Source organism: Neovison vison, chromosome 8, assembly GCF_020171115.1.
Source record: "Neovison vison isolate M4711 chromosome 8, ASM_NN_V1, whole genome shotgun sequence".
Classification (NCBI taxonomy): Eukaryota; Metazoa; Chordata; class Mammalia; order Carnivora; family Mustelidae; genus Neogale; species Neogale vison.
The window spans coordinates 7,937,209-7,956,486 of record NC_058098.1 but is presented as its reverse complement, the minus strand read 5'-3'; the positions used below and the strand labels follow the sequence as shown (position 1 = coordinate 7,956,486).

General features: G+C 43.3%; 1 protein-coding gene across 9 annotated transcripts in view; it reads right to left on the bottom strand.

The window, feature by feature from the left end:
• BCAS1 (brain enriched myelin associated protein 1) overlaps positions 1-19,278 on the bottom strand; it is a 93,723-nt gene that overhangs the window by 19,420 nt on the left and 55,025 nt on the right. For 4 of the 9 annotated variants that reach the window (XM_044262798.1, XM_044262800.1, XM_044262802.1 and 1 more), the window contains exons 7-9: positions 17,423-17,557; positions 13,011-13,187; positions 6,739-6,780 (exon numbers count right to left, since the gene is read on the bottom strand). In XM_044262798.1, coding sequence (XP_044118733.1) covers positions 6,739-6,780; positions 13,011-13,187; positions 17,423-17,557 — 354 coding nt within the window. The remainder of the gene's footprint in view (positions 1-6,738; positions 6,781-13,010; positions 13,188-17,422; positions 17,558-19,278) is intronic. The other 5 variants (XM_044262801.1, XM_044262803.1, XM_044262806.1 and 2 more) reach the window with 3 other exon arrangements.

The window sequence follows — 19,278 nt, the reverse complement described above, 5'->3', positions numbered from 1 at the left end:
TTTAAAAGATGAAAGACAGGCAGTGGAGACAACGTGTGGCCTGTTAAGTCTGAAACATTTACTACCCAGCTCTTTGGATGATAGGTTTGTCATCCTCTGCCTCAGAGGAAGGCACTCTAGAGCCAAAGGCATCTTTGCATTTGTCTTTGCTGGTGCTGGACCCCCAGCTTCCTCTGCATCTCGTTCTTGCCATCAGGGAGTGGGGGAAGGGAGCTTAGGTATTTCCAGAAACACCTGTAGGCCTGTGGAGAAATTATTTTCCTTTCTTTCATGCAGAATATGCCATTGGCTTGCACGTGATCCCAGTGATCAAAATCGAGAAGGACCCTTGATTTCTGTATTGTCAAGCAAAGCAGGAAGGTGCCCATTAACAAATCAATGTAAGGGAGCACCCCAAAATATGGCAACTAAATCACAGCTATCTCTCCCCACCTTCCATTTTATAACCTATTGACAGGACTTCTAGCATCTTCCCTTTGAAGATAAGATCTAGGTTGGGGAATCATTCACTCAAAAGTCCGAAGGTGGCGAAGAAGGCATGTAAGATCAGCGGAGACTGACCAGAAGACCCAAAGCAGCTACAGTGGACAAGTGGAGTTGTCCCATCTAAAGAAGAAAAACACTGGGCCACAGGTGTTTGTGGGAGGGCTTCTCCTGCTGTGGGCTGCCAGGCTCTGACCCAGCCCATCTTGGGAAACCAGGCTGAGAATGAAGCCAGGTGACATACTGGGGACTGGTGGTCAGACACGGTCATGTATTCCCACATGTGGGCCTGATTCAGTCAGTTGCATTTCTGAAAAAAGGTTTCTGCCCCCAGAATCCAGGGGTCAGCCTGAAATGCAGGCAAATCTGACATAGAGTTCATGAGAGCAGCCTGTGGCTCCAGCCTGCCTGGCCCTGTGTCTCTACTCCAGCCCTTATGGAGGCTCTAGACCAAGGTCTCTACTCAACATCTCTGTACCTGGGTGTTCTCAATTCTCGATCCAGACAGTGTACACATCAGAAGGTTGTTTGCAGAATTAAATCAGGCAGTGCACATAAAGTTTTTAGAACAGTGTCTGACCCATAACAATCACTCAGTTAATACTAGTGTTGTTAATTGTGCTATTATGAGAGCTGTTTTTTCCCATGGGCCTGAATTATGAGGAATCACCCGACATGAGCATGCCCACTTTTTAGAGATGATATTAATAACTACCTCTTACCACAGACCTCATGCATGGTATTTTTAATATATTATCTCAGGGAATAGTTACTGAATTATTAAAGAGTTCAGAGTAATTAACATTATCCCTATTCTAGAGACGAAGAATCTGAATGATTGAATGACTTGGCCTAAGTCATAGCACAGGTAAGTAGCCATTTCAGGGAGGATGGAGTTGTGTATCAGTAACTGAATACTTAATAGTGACTTTACTAGTAATGATACAGAACAACAAGTTTGAGAGTAGGAAGTTCTAGGATTGGTTCAATGGCTCCACAATGTCCTTAAGAACCCGGGCTCCTTCTATCCTTTGGCTCTGGGAATGATGGGCTTTCATCCTTTTATTTGTTATCTCATGGATATAAAATAGCTGCCATGGTTCCAGGCATCACATCCTCAACCTAATGTCTTAAAAAAGGAAGGTTGGCCATAGCAAAAGGTTTGTTTCAAATGAAATTCTGTAATTTGATTTCCTACCTACCTCAGCATACATCTCACAGGCCAGAAGTGGTAACATCCTTACTCCCAAATTATTGTTGAAAAAAAATGGGATATTTACTTTGGACTAATCATGATCAGATACTTTGGGGGGTGTGGTAGTTGCCAACCTTGCCTAAGATCAAGGGGAGAAGGGTGGAGAAATAGAAAATATCCCTTAGGTAGGTAAATGGCCAGAACTCATTGAATCTAGGTTCAGAATTATTCTATCTTTGAAGCAGCAGGTTCCTTTTTTGTATGCAAGAGCCTGGAGGGAAAATTATACAATAAAATGATCAGGTTGTGTGGCAGTAACTCCATCAATCAATTTTTTGATTGTCAATGGTTTTCTTGCTGGTCCTTTAAAAATCTGAGTGGTGTCAACTCATAAATCCTAGCCAGAGCCCACTCCTCAAAACACAACTATTTCAGTAGGAAAAGAAAAAGAAAAGGAAAAAAAAAGCCTGGTGTTGGGGGGACTTCTAGAGACACCCATTAACTTTGAAGTCAGGCCAAGAAATCGGCTTTCAGCAGCCAAGGAAAATCCACTGATTTCCAGTGTGGAAATCTAGAAGTATTTGAGCTGAGTTAGGAGCTGATTTGCATATACAGACATAGAATTTGATTTTTATTTGGATAGTTTTCTGACATCCTTCCAGGCTAGGCTTTTGGAAAAAGTCACTTCCTATTTAGAATATAGAACTATATCTGCACATTTTAATTTTGGGTATGATGGATATAATGAAAATCAGATTTGTGCTATCCTTTAGAATCAAATCCCCCTGGCTTGATTTCAGGAGGGGATATTATACATTGAGTGAAGATGGCTAGTATGTTTAACATAGACAATACATTAGAGCAAAAGTTTTCACTTTCTTTTGCCTCAAATATTGTACCATATTTGCTCTTGGAATTTGGATTATACAGTTTTCACTGGAACTGTGAGTTCTGAAAACCAATTTATAGCAAAATAGATTTCCTCCACCTACACCGCCCCCATAACACGTAATATTGATATTAACAGTTTTCGCTTTGGAATCTTTAAAAGACGCTGTCTGATTTGATTTAGAACGTGATTATTTGATTACAAAGACCTAGGAAAGATTTTATTTTTCAATCTAGTCACTGTTCTCCCTCATTCTCTTCATGGACTCCCAGTTGTGTGTTGGGGGAACAACCCTCCTTAACCTTAAGCCCACGTGACAGGAAAAAGTTGCTTGAGCAGATCTAAGCCAATCCACATGGTCAAGCTCCTTGGCCATATGGAGTTTGGGGATGGGAGTTTGCCGCAGAAGGTATTTCTTTCCCAATTTTTCACTCTGGCTTCCTATAAAGGGATCATACATCTGGGCCCACTGCTGGGTGACTTGGTTTGGTGAATGTAACATGAGCAGACACACCGTAAAGTGGGACTGAGTGGAAGCTCTCCGAGCCATCTCATGGTTCACCCCAGCCCTCTCCTCTCTCTTGTCACAACAATTGCACGTCCTTGTTGAAGGGGATGTTTTTCTCAGTCTAGATCTCGGCAGGAAGGAGCCACTTGGATCAACCAGAGCCAGCCTATGGCTGCCTTGTAGCGTGAGTGAGGAAAAGAAGGGTCTTTGCTGTTGAAAGCCAGCGCAGCGTGGGACCTGGATGTTACCCCAACACAGCCTGGTAAGAGATGACTCGTAGAGCCTGGGAACGCATGTGAGTCTGGGAAAGAGAACGGACTCCAGGCCGGCCGAGTTTCCACTGGCCCAGCTCTCCCTTACTCTGGACTGTGTGGTGGGGTGTGAGAAGTAATGTAGCCAGGCCAGGAAGGCTGAGTCACAAGGAAGTCCTACATCAAGACTGATCTGAAAGCAATGCTACTTCCCAGTGAGGAGTGCCAATAAATTAAAACAAATCTAGGTTGGGCTGTTTCCTTTCACTGGCAACTGTGAGCTTACTTACTGAGGTAAACAAAAGAAGTACCTTTTTCCTTCAACGTGTAGGTCATTGGTAAGGAAAGATTTTTCCCTCCATGTGTTAGAACATTAACTTAATTAAGCAATGGCCAAAATGTCAGCAGAATGATTCAGTAGTTGTAGTAGGTCTTATTTCTGATAGCACCAGAAGCACATGCTAAAAAAAGCACTAAACTTCTGTGGGTCTCCGAAGCCTTGCTTTTCTCTTCGTGAAAAACTTTGAGAAATGTGGCAGTCACGCTGTCTTTTGCTTTGCATTGGATGATAGATGGATTATAGAAACTGATGGTAGAGAAATTAAAAAAATAAGGAAACCCAACCATATTTTAGCCAGAGGTGCTAGTTAAAGGACTCTTATAATATGATTACTAACACCTAATGTCCTGCTTGGAGGTTTAGAGTACTATGCATTGTTTTATTCATTAATGCGATCTCTCTTATTTGGGAGGAGGAAATTAAGCTAATTATTTGACACATGCCTTGACTCCATGTGGGCACTGAGTCAGCTGACAGATGTGTAATTTCACAATATTTTATATATATACAATATTATATATATAATATATAATTATATGTGTGTATATGTGTGTGTGTGTATATATATATATACATATATATATATATAAAATCACTGATTGCTGGGACGCACTTAATCATCTTATTACAACTCCTGTGCCTTAACAGTGACTGCAGGGATAGCAGACTCTTCCTGCCAAGGGCCCTGTCCCCATTACTCTGCTCTGCCACTGAGGCAGAAAAGCAGCCGTAGATGATATGCAAATGAATGAGTATGGCTGTGTTCTAATAAAACTTTATTCATAAACACTGGAATGTAACATTTGTGTGGTTTTTTTTAAAAACAGATATTCTTATTTTATTTATTTATTTACTGACTTATTTATTTATTTTGAAAGAGCGAGAGTGCATGAGCATGGAAGGGGTGGGGAGGGGTATAGGATGAGGGAGAGAGAGAGAATCCTAAGCAGATTCCACGCCCTGCATGGAGCCCGATGTGGGGCTCTGTCTCACTACCCTGAGATCATGACCTCAGTTGACATTAAGAGTCAGAACACTTAGCTGACTGAGCCACCCCAGGTGTCCCAAATTTGTGTAATTTTCATATGCCCTGCAATATCATTCTTCTTTAAATTTTTTTCATCATTCAAAATGTAAAAACCATTTTTAGCTTGTGGGCCACGGGGACACGGACAATGGGCTGGAATTGGCATGTGAGCTGCCGTGTGCTGTGCCCTGAATGAATTCTTCATGTTTCAGGCACTGAGGTATGCACGTTACATGCCTTGTTCATTTAATTCTCACGAGAACCCTAAGGGGTAGGTAATATTATTGTGGCCATTTAAGAGAGGAGTAAACTGAGGTCCCAGAAGTGGCACAGCCTGGATGATGGGCCCAGAATCAGTACTTTTAGCCTCATGCCCTCCAACAAACAGGCTCCTATACAATGAAACGTTGGAGCTTCCAAACAGAAAGGTCACTGGTAGGGCTAAGGACTTTAAAGCCGTCTTGAGAACGCTTCTTTATTGAGAAAATACTTTGAGAAATACTTGAGAAAATACTCTGCTTTCTTTGGTATCTTTATCAGCTTTTTGTTCTCTTCTGGCATCAGTAATTATAACTCTGGTTCACATTTATGTTTCTGTCCTGAACGTCACATTAGAAAAGGAGATACTTCCTCTTTGTCTGTCAAAGGTGACCTCTGCATGCTAGTGTGCAAGCTGCGAGGTGTTCCTCAGACAGGCAACTGCCCACAAACATCCAAGAACAAGTTTCTCTTCAGAAAAACCAGAACCTCCAAGCTACCTGATGCTTCAGACTTCACCAGAAGCTTTTAAATTTAAAGTTCACGGGAAAAAGACTCAGAGTTGCTGCTTACTGGCTGCTGAAATAGGCTTTGACTCTGTAGAAAAGAGCTGGTAAATTCATGAGAATTTTCGGGAATTATGAAAGACCTGAGCTATTGAGTTTGAGTCAAAAGGGTGGGGGAGGAAGGAAGGCAAGAAGGAGAGAAGGAGAGGAAGGGGAGGAAAGAGAGGAAGGAGAGAAAGGAAGGAAGAAGGAAAGGCAGGTGAGTGAGTGGGAGGGTGGGTGAGGGAGCGGGGAGGAGGGAGGGAAAGAAAACACTTACAACAACAAAAAAGCAGATCTGAAAGATCTTTCTCCTAACAAGAATTATAACATAGCCATTCTGATTTTCATTCCACATCACAGGCAACACTTCTGGAATGTCCTTGGATACTCAACATCGGTTCAAGGCCAGCAATTAAATAAAAATGAAAACACAAGCCCTGTCCAAGGCTAGCAAACAAGAGACACCTAGAAAGAGCCAAACATATTTTACTTTGGCAAAATGATCACGCTCCGTTTCTCTCTTAAGGAGCTGTGAACTCACTTGTCCCCGCTCACAAAATTTTCCAGAAAGACTGCACTTCTTTCAGAACCAGAACTGCTGACTCAGGAGGACAACTGATTCATCTCCCTGCAAGATGTTTTGGAAAACTATTTTCGACGTGCCTCTACCAAGCCATCCCCTTCCGATGTGAACACATGGTCTTGGAAGTTTGGACAGTGAGGCTCAACCTACGTCTGTCAGGTGTAGATCCAAGAGGGCAGCTCTCCTGCCCAAGACCGACAGTCTCAGCACGGAGCTTGGCAAGATGCTCTCATGCTTGACGCCATGACCTGCCCTGGGTACCACCCACAGTTAGTAGAGAATCTGGGTTGCCATGGAAATAGAGGTGAACGAGTAGTCAAGATGGAGGAGCCCAGCGTGCAGCATCATTGCCCCTTAAGGATGTGTGAGTGTGTTCTTATGTTTGGTAGACTCTTTCAGCCTTTAAATGAGAACAAATGGTAAAGACTTGCTCTGATTTTGTGTTTAGTTTGCATGGATTCAAGAGGTGTTACAAATCTTCACCCAGTGTCATTCCCCATTGGCCCCTGATCACGTGAAGGGATGAAAGAGTCTACGGCAGACGGGAGACATTGGCGCATGCAAGAACACGGGCCCCAGAGCTGGAATGCCCCATGCATGGTCCAGCATGCAGAAGATGAGCATGGAATGGTTCTGCCATTTAACGCATCACTTACATTCTCCTCTGCACCTGCGGGGACTGAGTCCTCTTTAACTGACTAAAGGGGAGATAAAAACAAAAGTAAGAGTCAGAATGTTACCCCCCAAAAAAGGAGAGTTAGTTAGGCTCGCAGGTCTCCGGTGCCATTCTTGGACATGGAATTTCTTACACATACCTGGTTCCAAAACGAACTTGAAGGAGGCTTATGGGAAAGTAAATGGTACAGCAAGATAATAGAAATAGTTCTGTATTTTTTAACATGCAACGAAGGGAAAATAAATGCCCACATGCAGCCCAGGACATGAATGGAGTGAGAAGGGGCTGCTGGAGAAAACACAAACCACAGTCTGGGCTGTGGGTCAGCGAAGCGTTTGCCCTAACATTCTCTAGTTGCTGAGGAAAAGAGGGAAAAGGATCGATCACGCAGGCCACCATCACTGGTAGGTAATGAGCTGCTCAGGAAAATTCTGGCAGAAAGTCCAGAGAAGTCCATCTGTGGTACTCATAGAGCAAATAGGCACCCAGGTCATGAGCTGGGTCTTCAGCCTTATCCCAACCACAGCACAGTGGCCTGCATCAGAAGCTGCTTCCTACATCGGACGTCCATATGGGTCAATGTCATCATGACCAAGATCAATCTGGTTAAAACCCTCCTCTGGAGGCCCAGAGAGCTGGGGGTCCAATACACCCAACTTCAAACCCTGTTCCTCCCTACAGTAATCCTGGCATTCACAGTCCTGCCTCAGATTAGGAGAGCAATTGGCCCAGTGCCATCAAAGGTCAACGCCACCGCCATCACATCGGTCTGCTGAGCTTCAACCTTGGAGCTCATCGTTGCAGTTGTTCTTAAATCTGGTGGGGGAGGGGTGGTGTTTATAGACCACTTTGAGACTCAACTCACTTGACAGATCTGGACTCTCATCCCAGAAAAATAAACACAAACAAAATATTTTGCAAATAATTTTAGGGTGTCCATAGACCATCTCTTGGATTCCAGTCTAGGAGCTCTTATTTATATTCATTCTGTTCCAAGCCCTGTGTTTGTTTTCACCTTTAAAACATGCAGAAGGAGGGAAGAAAGGAATCAACACTCATGGCTTGTATACCCGTAGAGACATTGTATATGCAGGTGCTTCGTAGACCTCCTCTCACTGAAAGTGGCCAAAAGCGGTAAGGATGGTGATCCTTGTTTACGCAGGGAGAAATGGAGATACAGAGAGCTAAAGTCCCTTGTTCAGGGTGGCGCAGCCAGAAAGTGGTGGAGATGGTTCTGAGAGCCAAGATTTCCCCCTGCTGTGATGATTTCAAGGGTCACAAACACACCTTTTAATAATAGTGTGAGCTTCTCTCTCTGCGGCCAGACTTCCTTTCTCTCTAGATGAGATTTGCAGCTTGGACCATTCATCAGCAGTATCTCCGTTGAACTCATTCTCTGAGCCAAGTCTGGATCTCACATGTCATGTGCTCCAGCACCCAGCGTGGTTTCCACGCTCAACCCACAATGACAAACGAAGGCCTCGGGCAGCTTCTGCCTTTTCTCATGTTTCCCAGCTAGTAGAAAGCCTACAAGCAGAGGAGGAGAGGCACCCGGGAGCAGTCTGACAGGTCCTGGGTGATAGATAAGCTCTCAGATAGAAGGCAGAGGATCAATGGTTCCACATCGGAAATATGCCCGGGAAGGAAATCTCAGAGACTAGAATGAAACTTGCACAGCTCACTTCAAAGGAGACCAGAGAGGACTGTCAAGTGCAAGTCCCACCTCAGCAGACCGAAAGGTGTTTATTGGGTTCTCAAATCTCCAGCCAGAAGAACCTACTCAGGTGTGAGGTTAATCAGGAAACACCGAGACAGCAGGGTTCCCATTCAAATCTCAAAACCAGAAACTTCTGATCTTCTTCGGTGCACCGGCCATCTGGCTGTTCCCTGCTCAGTCTACAAACTGTCCAGCCTCATTCGTGATAACAACAGAAAATCCAGTTTGAAACTGAAGGATCCCGTCTGGGCATCTATACTGCTGAGAACGAGGACCCCAGCACAGCCCCTGAAACGCACCAGTCTCAACGTGCATAGCCAGTGTTCCCGTCCTTTGAAAAGCACATTCAAAAAAGAATGTTTCTTTAAAATACTGTCACATGGTAGCACTTAAGCCAACAGACATCCTGTTGCTCGTGGGTCTTCTGGAAGCATCATTTGATCATGTGACAGCTGTTCTGCATTCACTGATTTCACAGTGGCCCTAAGACCTTTCCTCAAGCCTAAACATTTCAGCCCGCCTTTCAAGTGCTTCCAGAATGGTCCGGCCATATGACAGACTTTCTTAACCAGGATTCTCAGGGATTCTAAGATCAAATATAGGAATCTGTACTTGAAACAGATGATTCAGGAGGATTTTTAAAGTTCTCCTAGTCTGTTTTGCCCTACACCGACTGCTGCCTTTTTTCAGACACGCATAGCCTTGTGTAACTTGCTCCCCACACATGAACACTGGATTCCAACATCCTTGTCCTGAAACGGGGCTCGTCACTTTGCATTCATTTTTCCACTCCATCCTCCCAGCTGTCACAAAAGGTGGCTGTCACTGTCCACTTCCCGAGCTGAGGAACGCAAGGCTTGGAGGATTTAAGTGACCCGATCACAACCAAACAGCCAGGGGCTGTCAGAGCTGAGAGCAGATGGCGTGTCTCTTGGGCTTCCACATGCCCGCTGTTTCCCACAGCATCACGTGTGTCCTCCAAGGGAAAGCAGGCAAGACACTACTATGAAGACAGTCCAGACGTATCATTTGCAAGTTGTGTGCGCGCCCATGCACGCGTACACACCTGCACGTACAGGCGTGTGTATCTCCCCTGTTCCTTCCAACGGACTTCAGGTGTTTCGATAGTGGGATAAGTGAGTCTCAGACTCGTTTTGTACCTCGGGTGCTGTGGGCGCCAGACGCCACACATGGATATTTAGATCCAAACCCGCAACTGTTCACACCTAAAGAAATGATAAAACTGTTTGCTGAGCACGTACTACGTCTGAGGGTCCTTGTTATAGTTAGTGGACTGGCATAACAACGTGGCGGGAGAAACGGGTCCCTGGTTACACAAAAGAAGACAGAGGCTTCCGGGGGTTCCGGAATTTGTCCAGGGCTATGCAGCCTGATCTTTCTGATTCTGCCTGCTATGCAAGACCTGCCGCACACCAGAATTTTCTGAGATCATCTGTTCCAACCCCTTCCTTCAACAGATGAGGAAAAAGAAACTCAATCAGGTTGAGTAACTTTTGTGAGGCCACAGAGCAAATGGTACTCCCAAAAGAACCCAGAACAAGGGACATACATGTAGGTGGTCTAGGTACCCGGATTTTAAACACTTTAAGGCAAATATACCATCATTTAAAATGAACTTTCTCAAGGGTTATTTGTGTTATTTTTGTTTTATAATAACGACTTCAGCAATCAAGACTATAAATCACAATAACTTATCATTTCATATCCACAGCACATTAGGGGGGACATTTTGCTCCTGATGTTCATATTGTAGATGTATACACATCAAAGTCAGCTTGTTTAAAGGCTTCCCAGTCAAAAGAGGAGAAGAAAGCGAGGTTGGGTCAGTGGAAAAATCAAAATTTTCTAACATTTTTCTTTTTCTTCCCCAAATTTTTACAACAGTGATTTTATAACCAAAGCTTATCAATTTTAGGAAAAGAAAACGAAGGTCTTTTGTTTTCCGCTAGCACGTAAATCCCCCCCCCCCCCCGCCACGAATGTAAGCTGCAGAAGGGCAGCGATCACCTGGTCGCTGCTCTTTCTTCCACGCATTAGCACAAAGCATTTGGCGCAAAAAATCTGCACACAAAGGAGACTGAAAATATTCTTGCACCAGTGAATCATCCCTATCTTACTTCCACAGAGAGCTGTTCTTTCTGACTGGGTGGGAGAAGGAAAAGCAAGATTTACGAGTGATTTGGGTTTTCGCTTCTCTTCATTATTTTTATAATTGATTTAAGAAATAAAGCCAGATAACAGTGAAAAAGAAAAAAAAAAAAAACCAGCGAGACTGAACTCTATGAAATCAGTCCATTAGGGGGAAGAACATCAGGGTTCTTGTCTTTTTTCTCAATGGAAATAGCTTGAATTTCAAAGAGGAACGAATCCATGCCTTATAGACCCCAAAGATAAGGGCAGATGAGGTATTTGAGGCTGAGTAGCTTAGAAGCTTCCCCAGACTGGAGGGCATGGAGAAATGAAGACATGACCCTTGTGAGCAGTTAGGGTGGCCACACCACCCAGCACAAAGGAGACAAGTGACAAAGGTCGGAAGGCCCATTCGTTGGCCACTTTTTGTACAGTGTTGGGGTTTTGCAGGAATGATTTCATTGACTCTTCATTGCTAGGATGAGGTGCTATTATTACTTATATTTTACAAATTAGGAAATCGAGGCAGTTCTAGGCTCACTGTCCAATGCCCAATTTTTAAACCTTCCCTAAGCGTTCCTCGAACTTGAGTCATTTGCCAGCCTCTGATAAGGTTTTGGCCACATTCTGTGTACCATCTGTGGCCGCTACGGGTATGCTGCTCTGATTTCACTGCTGGAAGGACAGCTCCCGACCCCCAACTCTCGGCTTCTGCTACAGAGTGAATGCTGAGACCATGCCTCTGCTGTCTGCTCCAAGGCAACGACCGAGCACAGCAGGGTACTGGGCCGTTCTTACTCAACACGGGACCCCTGTGGCCAAGCTCTGCTCTGGGATTCGCCATTGGCCCAGCACCACCCCTAGTCTGTGGCTTTCCCAACCTTCTCCTCCTTCCTTCCTGTCTCCCTTCTGCCGTATCATTCCCCCACTGTGGTCTGAGGCCTCTCTACCTCCTCCTGTCCCTCCCCCTTATCCTTCAGGGTGTTTTCCTCCAATAAATCTATTGCACATCAATTCTGTCGCGTGTCCCTCCTCGGAGGATCCGAATTTATCATACACACTAAAGATCAGTAACATTATTCCTTTTAATTGGATTACTTCTTAAACTATTCCTTTTAATTGGATTACTTTTTAAACTAAATATAGACTCACCTTGGGCAAAATATATATTAAATCTTGAGTTTAATGAGTTTAGCTGTTTTTCTAAAGCATTTTAAATATATATAATTTTTAAAATAAATGATGTTTGAATGTGGGTTGCCTAGTCATCTTCCTGGCTGCCAATATGCACACATGATTCACTTGGGAAATTTCCCCTACATTATATTGCTGATAGAAAGTTTTTAAAAATAAGTAATTGGTGGTTGGGAAGGAAGGAGGATTAGGACAGAATGCCAAATGACATCACCCAAAGTTTTCATTAAGTACTGGAGTTTGTGTTTTGGGCAGAGCCCAGAAGGAAGATCTCTGTACGACAGAAAGCCAACAGAAAAGCGTTCCAGAAATCCAGCTGGATTCTGGACCAAAGAAAAAAGTGAACACTGTAGCAGTGTCTATATTTCTGGCCTGCCTTGCACTGCGTGCTAAGTGGCATGGGTGTTTTGATGAAATCCCTACTTTGATTTTTTTTCAGCTCTATGACTTATATTCCCCTCTCTCACCCACAATGTCTTGCTCATCTTTTGGCCACATTTAAAAGAGGCAAGAGTTCTGAGGATGTGTGGCAGCTGGGGTGTCTCAGCAATGATGATCAAGGGCCAGCTCGCAGGCGGACTCAGTCCTACCCACTGCACTCGCTCCCTTGTGAGCCGCCAGAATTCTAGAGGGAAGGAAATGAGACACTGTTTTGAGCGCTCCTATCACAGAGTGCGGTGTGTGCCCGCCCTGGTGGTGAATGGTAGGCACCTCGGTTTTCCAAAAGCAGAGAGTGAGCTTTAGTGGTTCATAATGACTGATTCTGTCTTGCTGGGGGAAAGAGAGAGGCGCCCAGAGGTGGTTCATCTCGCTGGTGGGGACAGTGGTCAGAGGAATCCAGGAGAAAGCCAGAGGACTAAGCCATGTTGGAAAGAAAATGAAATCACGAAATACCACAACTGTCTGTCATGGACTGAAGACACTCCAAGAATGAAAAAAATCGAACTTGTTTATTTCCTTGTCTTTCCCATGAAACACATGCTTCTCACACCCTAGACACTCATTCTTCCCAGGAGTAAATTACAAGGTTTCAGCTCAATGGCTAGTTGAGTCATTTGGGGAAAACAAACAAACAAACAAACAAAAAAACCCTCTGTACTTGGTGAGCCCACGGGTAACCCCAAATGAAATAATTTCTCCAGTCACCCTAGCCCCAACTATACTCCACAAATCTTGAAAATGGGACTTACCTTTTTCCAGAATAGTTTGCCCAGAGGCAGAGAGCTGGGTCCCCCCTTTTCCTTGGCAGTTTCCTTTGCAGTATCGGTGGATGGAGGGTTCTTAGCTGCCCCTCTGGTCTCCTGGGAGATAAAGTTTGCTTTGTCTGACTTGACATCAGATGAAGTGGTAGGTGACTTTTCAGCACCCTAGAGAGTTAAAAAAAAAATTAAAATGACCTCTGGATTTCTCTTTTTTAATAAGCCCAGCTGGGATTACACATGTTAATTTTCTTTATCATTTTCTGTCCTTGCCAAGATTCTATATGAACACGGATTTGTGTTAAAATTTTGGGAAAAGTCAAGATAGTTTCCTTTTGCAAAAGAATACATTACGTTATATAAGTCATTAGGAATCAAGGTGCTGGTAAGAGGCATTTTCCTGTGAGAAAGTTAGTTTATACTGAGGCCACTGGTCTTCAAATGGTTTTGATGATGTTCCCATCAGTGAAAACAGTTTGAATATGTACCTCCAATACGTGTGCATTTGCTTATATTATACATATACTATTTGATGAATCCAATTGTGAAGTTGAAAGAGGTTAAAATAAATGTAAGGGACGTTGTCTCCAACTTTTAACTTTGATTTAATAATCACAGTCAAAGATACCAGTGCCAGGCACTGTTCTAAATGACTGAATGTTCTAACAGTAGTTCTATGAGGAAGGAACTGATTATTACGTTCATTTTACAGAGAAGGAAATTTTGATCCCAGATGGTTAAAAAACTTTTCCACAACTACACTAATAAGGGGTCAGAGTTGACATCAAAATCCGGGGAATCTGACATCCAAACCCAAGCTCTTACCCCCTCCTCTATACTTCACCACCTCCAACAAACCAAAGTCCCCCCACTCCTTGTGCTACTGAAGCCATCCAGGGAGAAAATATCTAAAAAAGTTTCACACTGGGAAGGTGGTAATGACAAAAAGGCTGAGAAACACATCTCCACTCATCAGTTTCATTGGGAAATGGGCCATCCTCTTTGCGCTGGGAAAATACCCAGAGACTCTTAAAAAACATTGCAAAGAGATAACTGCATTATATATAGAATAATATAACTATAATATATTAGTGTAATTGTTTGTCAAATATGTATCTTCCTGCCCAGATCATGAGCTTTGAGGGTAAGAGCCATTGCCTTGGACGCCATTACATCCGTAGCTCCCATCAGGCCCAGGGTGTGCCACAAAATAGGTATTAAATAAATAACTAAATAATTGTATGGAAAGGACCAGAGAGAAATGCCTACACAGGATCCTGCCATGTTGTTGCTGCCCACTCTCCCCCTCCTTAGTGGGCTCTGGAGCCACAGACCACCTGCAGACTTTTCTCCCCGCCCATCCATCTCTCCACTTCCCAAAGAAGTGCCCCAGGTGCTGTTCTGCCAGCTGAATATTAATACTCTCTGTCTGCACTGTGGAAGAGATCACAAAACCTTGGTATTTTCTGGAGTCAATCTCATGGATAGTGTTGCCTGATTTAGCCAATACTCACAATAATAAGAAGATAAGGTAACCCTGATAATTTGAATTTCAGATCAACGAAGAATAATTTTGAAGCGTAAGAGTGAATAGCCCTAGGATTTCCTGGGACATATTTATATTTATACTAAAAAATTATTTGCTGTTTATCTGAAATCTGAATTTAAGGGAGTGTCTGTATTTTAACTGGCAACACTACCCATGAAATTCTAACATACTAGATTTGGAGATTGCATATCAGATGACCTTACCTTCTTCCCTAGTAAGTGTTCATCTTGTTTCACACTTGGGCGTGGGAGAGGGGAGCAGTTAGTTAGAGGTAAACATGACACCGAGGAGTGGAAAACAATGAATGTGGGGCAGAGCTCAGGAATCACACAAGCCACCTACTAATATTTTAGAAGCCCTACAGAGAGGGTGGGCAACAAGAAAACCTGAGTGGGGAAATGAGCATTTCTGGGTATGGCAGGGAAAATAAATAAATAAATAAATAATCCTAAAACAATGCCTTGCTTTGTGTGCGTGTTGTCATGTTCAGTGTTTGAAGAACATGTGAAAAAGTTTGATTCTGAAGCATAGCATGTGATTAAGCCAAGAGAAAAAGATCCAAATTCAGCAAAGAAAAGCTGACACTCTATTTATAACAAGAAGCTTATTTCACTTCTTAATTCCAGGACTCCCTATCCTTTTATACTAAGAAAAAAAATTTTTTAAAGAAAATTTTCTTTTCATAGGAAGAAAAATGGAGATAAAGAGACAAGAATCTAGGAGTTGATCTCAATGGGTCCTCATTGTATTTTTTTTCTTCTTGAATTGCAAAACCAGAAGATGATGTTTTTATCCCTGAATTTGCTTGGATTTCCTCTTTTCTTTCCTAGGTTACAATGAAATTGAGAAGGAGCCGCACACCTCCTCTAACCATGCAATTGTCCGTCTGGTCTGTGTTAATGGCCCTATTTTCCTAGCTTTTTGGATGACAGAATCATAAAGTGAAGAAAAAGGAGGTAAAAGCCAAGAAGCGCTACCAAATTGCTGCACTCATGAGAACATTTGGGAATTATCTCCTTACTTTACATGAAAAGGCAAAACCTTACAGTCCAGAAAGGGGCATCTCTTCTCCTTCTTCCCAGTATTTCTCCTGAATCCTAACTTTGCCCAAAATGCAACTCAGTGCCAGGAGGTGAAGCCAATGATCTGGTGAGAACTTAAGAATACAGAACATGGGGGCGCCTGGGTGACTCAGAGTTGAGCCTTTGCCTTCGGCTCAGGTCATGATCTCAGAGTCCTGGGATTGAGCCCCCCATCGGGTTCTCTGCTCAGCCAGGAGCCTGCTTCCTCCTCTCTCTCTGCCTGTCAAATAAATAAATAAATCTTAAAAAAATAAAAGAATACAGAAATTGGCTGGTCCCCTTTTTGTGGAGGAAAGTGATTCTGGAGGCATGAAACTTAGCTGTGCATAAGATGAATGCCACCGGAAATGCAGGTACAAAAGGGAAGGTCGTACACTGTAACGACCTGACTCAAGACCCCTGACTCGCAGAAGCTCCAAATGCATTTCTCTGCATGAGGTCCATGACACACTTACATGACACTGTTACCGAATGGTCTCCCACATACTGTAGCACCACGTTTTAACCCCAACCACCCCCTCAAGGCAATCTCTATCCCTCTACCCCTGCTGTCTTTACAAAACAAAATCAGCCTGAATGGAAATTCAAGAGAGGCTTCATAACACAGTTTGCTTATGCAACTAGAGATTCAGCCAGGAGATCTTTCTATGGAGTTTTTACTTGCCTACACAATCCTGGGGCTGTAACATCCTGCTGGGGAAGGGTCCCCCCCCCCCTTAAGTTCATTCAACTTAGTGGAGAATGGTGGATATTTCAAACAAATGTCCAAGGATGCTGGCCCAATTCAAGGATCTTAACTGCTGGTTTCAGACAAACCTTGGTGTCTTCTTAGCCATTCAAAGAGAGAAAACTCCACAGCTGACTTCTGTGTTGTCCTCACTTCCCAAGGCATGGGGATAGAAACTGCTCTGCCTTCATTCATTGTTTTCTTGCGCTTGGGTTTTTATCTGGGATCAGTATGAGCTTAGTTAAGACTGACAATGAGTGGAACAGACCACAGAAAGATAAGATGGTTTTCTTGAGGTTAGAAGCGTATTTCCCAAAGTGTAGGAAGCATACCATTGGAGGTATCACATACAACTTTAGTTTGTGCTGAGATAAAACATTTAAAAAAAAAAAATTAAAATGGAGAAAATATATTTCCCCCCCAATTCTCATCTACTCTTTTTAAGAACACTCAGGGGGAAAAGTTTAGTCTGGTCTTGGTACATCTTTAGCATTTTTCTATTGCTGGCAAATTGCATTTTAATAAGGCTAGAAAGGCATTAGATTTGGAGCTTGACACCAACAAGGTAGCTAGAATACAAATTTTTTTTTTTTTGGTGAGCCATATTCATGGTTAACTCTTTATGCAAAATGACTCGAGTTTTCCACATACCTGGCAATATAAAGTTTTCTTTAAATAGGAAATAAGTCCTTTTTAATATAAAAAGGTCAACCAAGTAATACTGCATCTGACAAAAATGATGAAGATGGTACGCATGCTTCAGACATTTGAGAAACACTGAGTTAGAAGGATCATTTCAGAACCCTGGTCCACACTAGGAAGAAACTAGTCAGCTGTTTATGAATAGTTACGGAGACTTAAAAGAATCATTGAAATTTGATCGACATCGTTTTTAATTCCCATGCACAATCCCAATCACAGCAGGCTGTCTTCCCCAAAGAAGAGCTGGAGGGCCCAGCACGGCCACGTGCCCCTGTGGTGAAGACCAGGGTTCTTCGGCTTCTTCTCTTTTTTTTCTTTCTTTCTAATTTAACAAGATACAGACCTTATGCCTCAAGAACTTTCTAAATGCGAATCCTAGCCGGGGGCTATGCAGGTGCTTTTTCTTGGTGCTTTTAGCTTGGTTCTCACAGGTCTTCTGTCCTGGTGGGCCATCACAGACACTTTCTGCTTTGGATGCCTTTTGGGCAACAGCAGTCACAGCTTAGAACTTTGTTTTTAAACAAAAAATCCTTCTTTGTTCCCCTGTCGTTTTTAAGGGCATTGAAACACTTTCACAATTCACTGCCACTTTCATGACCACCCCATCCCCCAACCACAACGTTCACATCACATGAATGTTTATCTTTTTTAAACTTTCAAAGACAATGTACTACCTGGTAGAGTCCCAGACCATTTCCAGTACATGATTTTCAACAGGGCAACCTATTTAAATGACCCAGATTAATGCAAGTCCATTTGCTAAAGACAAAGACAGGACATTAAGCTTGATCCGTATGATATAAAATATTCAGATAAAAAAAGATAATTCTGCCCCTACTTGATAGTTTTAAAGATCTAAATACTCTTGTCACACGGGAAAGGAAAAGATACATGAAAACCATTTATTTTTGCATCCTGGAGTCAAAACAAACACTGTCAACAGTGGCTTCCTTTCTCCAACCCATCTTTTGTTCAGTATTAGAAACTTCAGGGAAGCCGTATCATCTGCAAAAATTTCAACTGACTTCTAGATGGATGGATCTCCCAGGCAAGAGAAGCGTCTACTGTGCGCCAGTCCGCTGGGCCAAAGTCGGGGGAGACTGGAACTGAAAGAGCCCGGCCACAACCATTCAGAATTGTCGACTCAAGTCACAAATGGTGGGGGATTTGGCATGGAGCATGGAGTGTGTTCAAAATGGTCTGGTCCTGGGCGCCTGGGTGGCTCAGTGGGTTAAGCCTCTGCCTTCAACCCGGGTCATGATCTCAGGGTCCTGGGATCGAGCCCCGCATCGGGTTCTCTGCTCAGCGGGGAGCCTGTTTCCCCCCTCTCTCTGTGTCTGCCTCTCTGCCTACCTGTGATCTCTCTCTCTGTCAAATAAATCTTTAAAAATAAAAATTGTCTGGGCCGATGGGAAGACGGACAAACAGTGTATATGTTTCGAAAGCAAGAATCCAAGAACTTTGGTAGAAAGGATGTTAAAAATGCAGGTTTGTGGAAAGAGGTTGGTTTGTGTATTAGACAACCTACATTCACAAAACCCTCTTCTGAGACTCAGCTCCACTGGCAGGGAGCCTGTGGACCCTGACCTCTCTGGGCAGGGTAGTGAGATCTTATCAGCTAGGTTCGTGCAGTTGGGACCACATTCTGGGGGGTGGAGGGAGGAGTTTTGGTGCATGAACAGCTAAGAGAGTGAGCGCATCAGGTCACTTGGGAAGCCACACAACACACCCACATACCCCACTGTTTATAGCCTAGTGTGCTGACTGTGTGACTTCAAACAATGTAAAACACAGAATCAAAAGAGAAACATTTGGATCCAACTATTCATTGAACTTGACCCCAGCTGCCTTATAGCAAATGACTAATTTTATAGGAAAAAGCATGTAGATGAGTCAGATAAAAATGTTTTTTTTTTTTCAAATGGAAGAACATTCTAGAAGAAGCAATTGATACACTACAAATGTCACCATGGTGTCTAATACGTCTAGCAGTGATTATAGAAATAGTGATCACCTACATTTGAACAGAGTTCCACAGTTTGCCGGGCATTGTACACTTTCCTTCAAAGCTGGGGTTGGAGACAGAATTTATTGTCCCGATTTTACGATGTTGGATTCACATAGGTTTGGATCACGTCACACAGCTACCACATAGCAGGCCTGGAGCTCAAATGCAGGTCTTGAGACAAACTCTAGGAT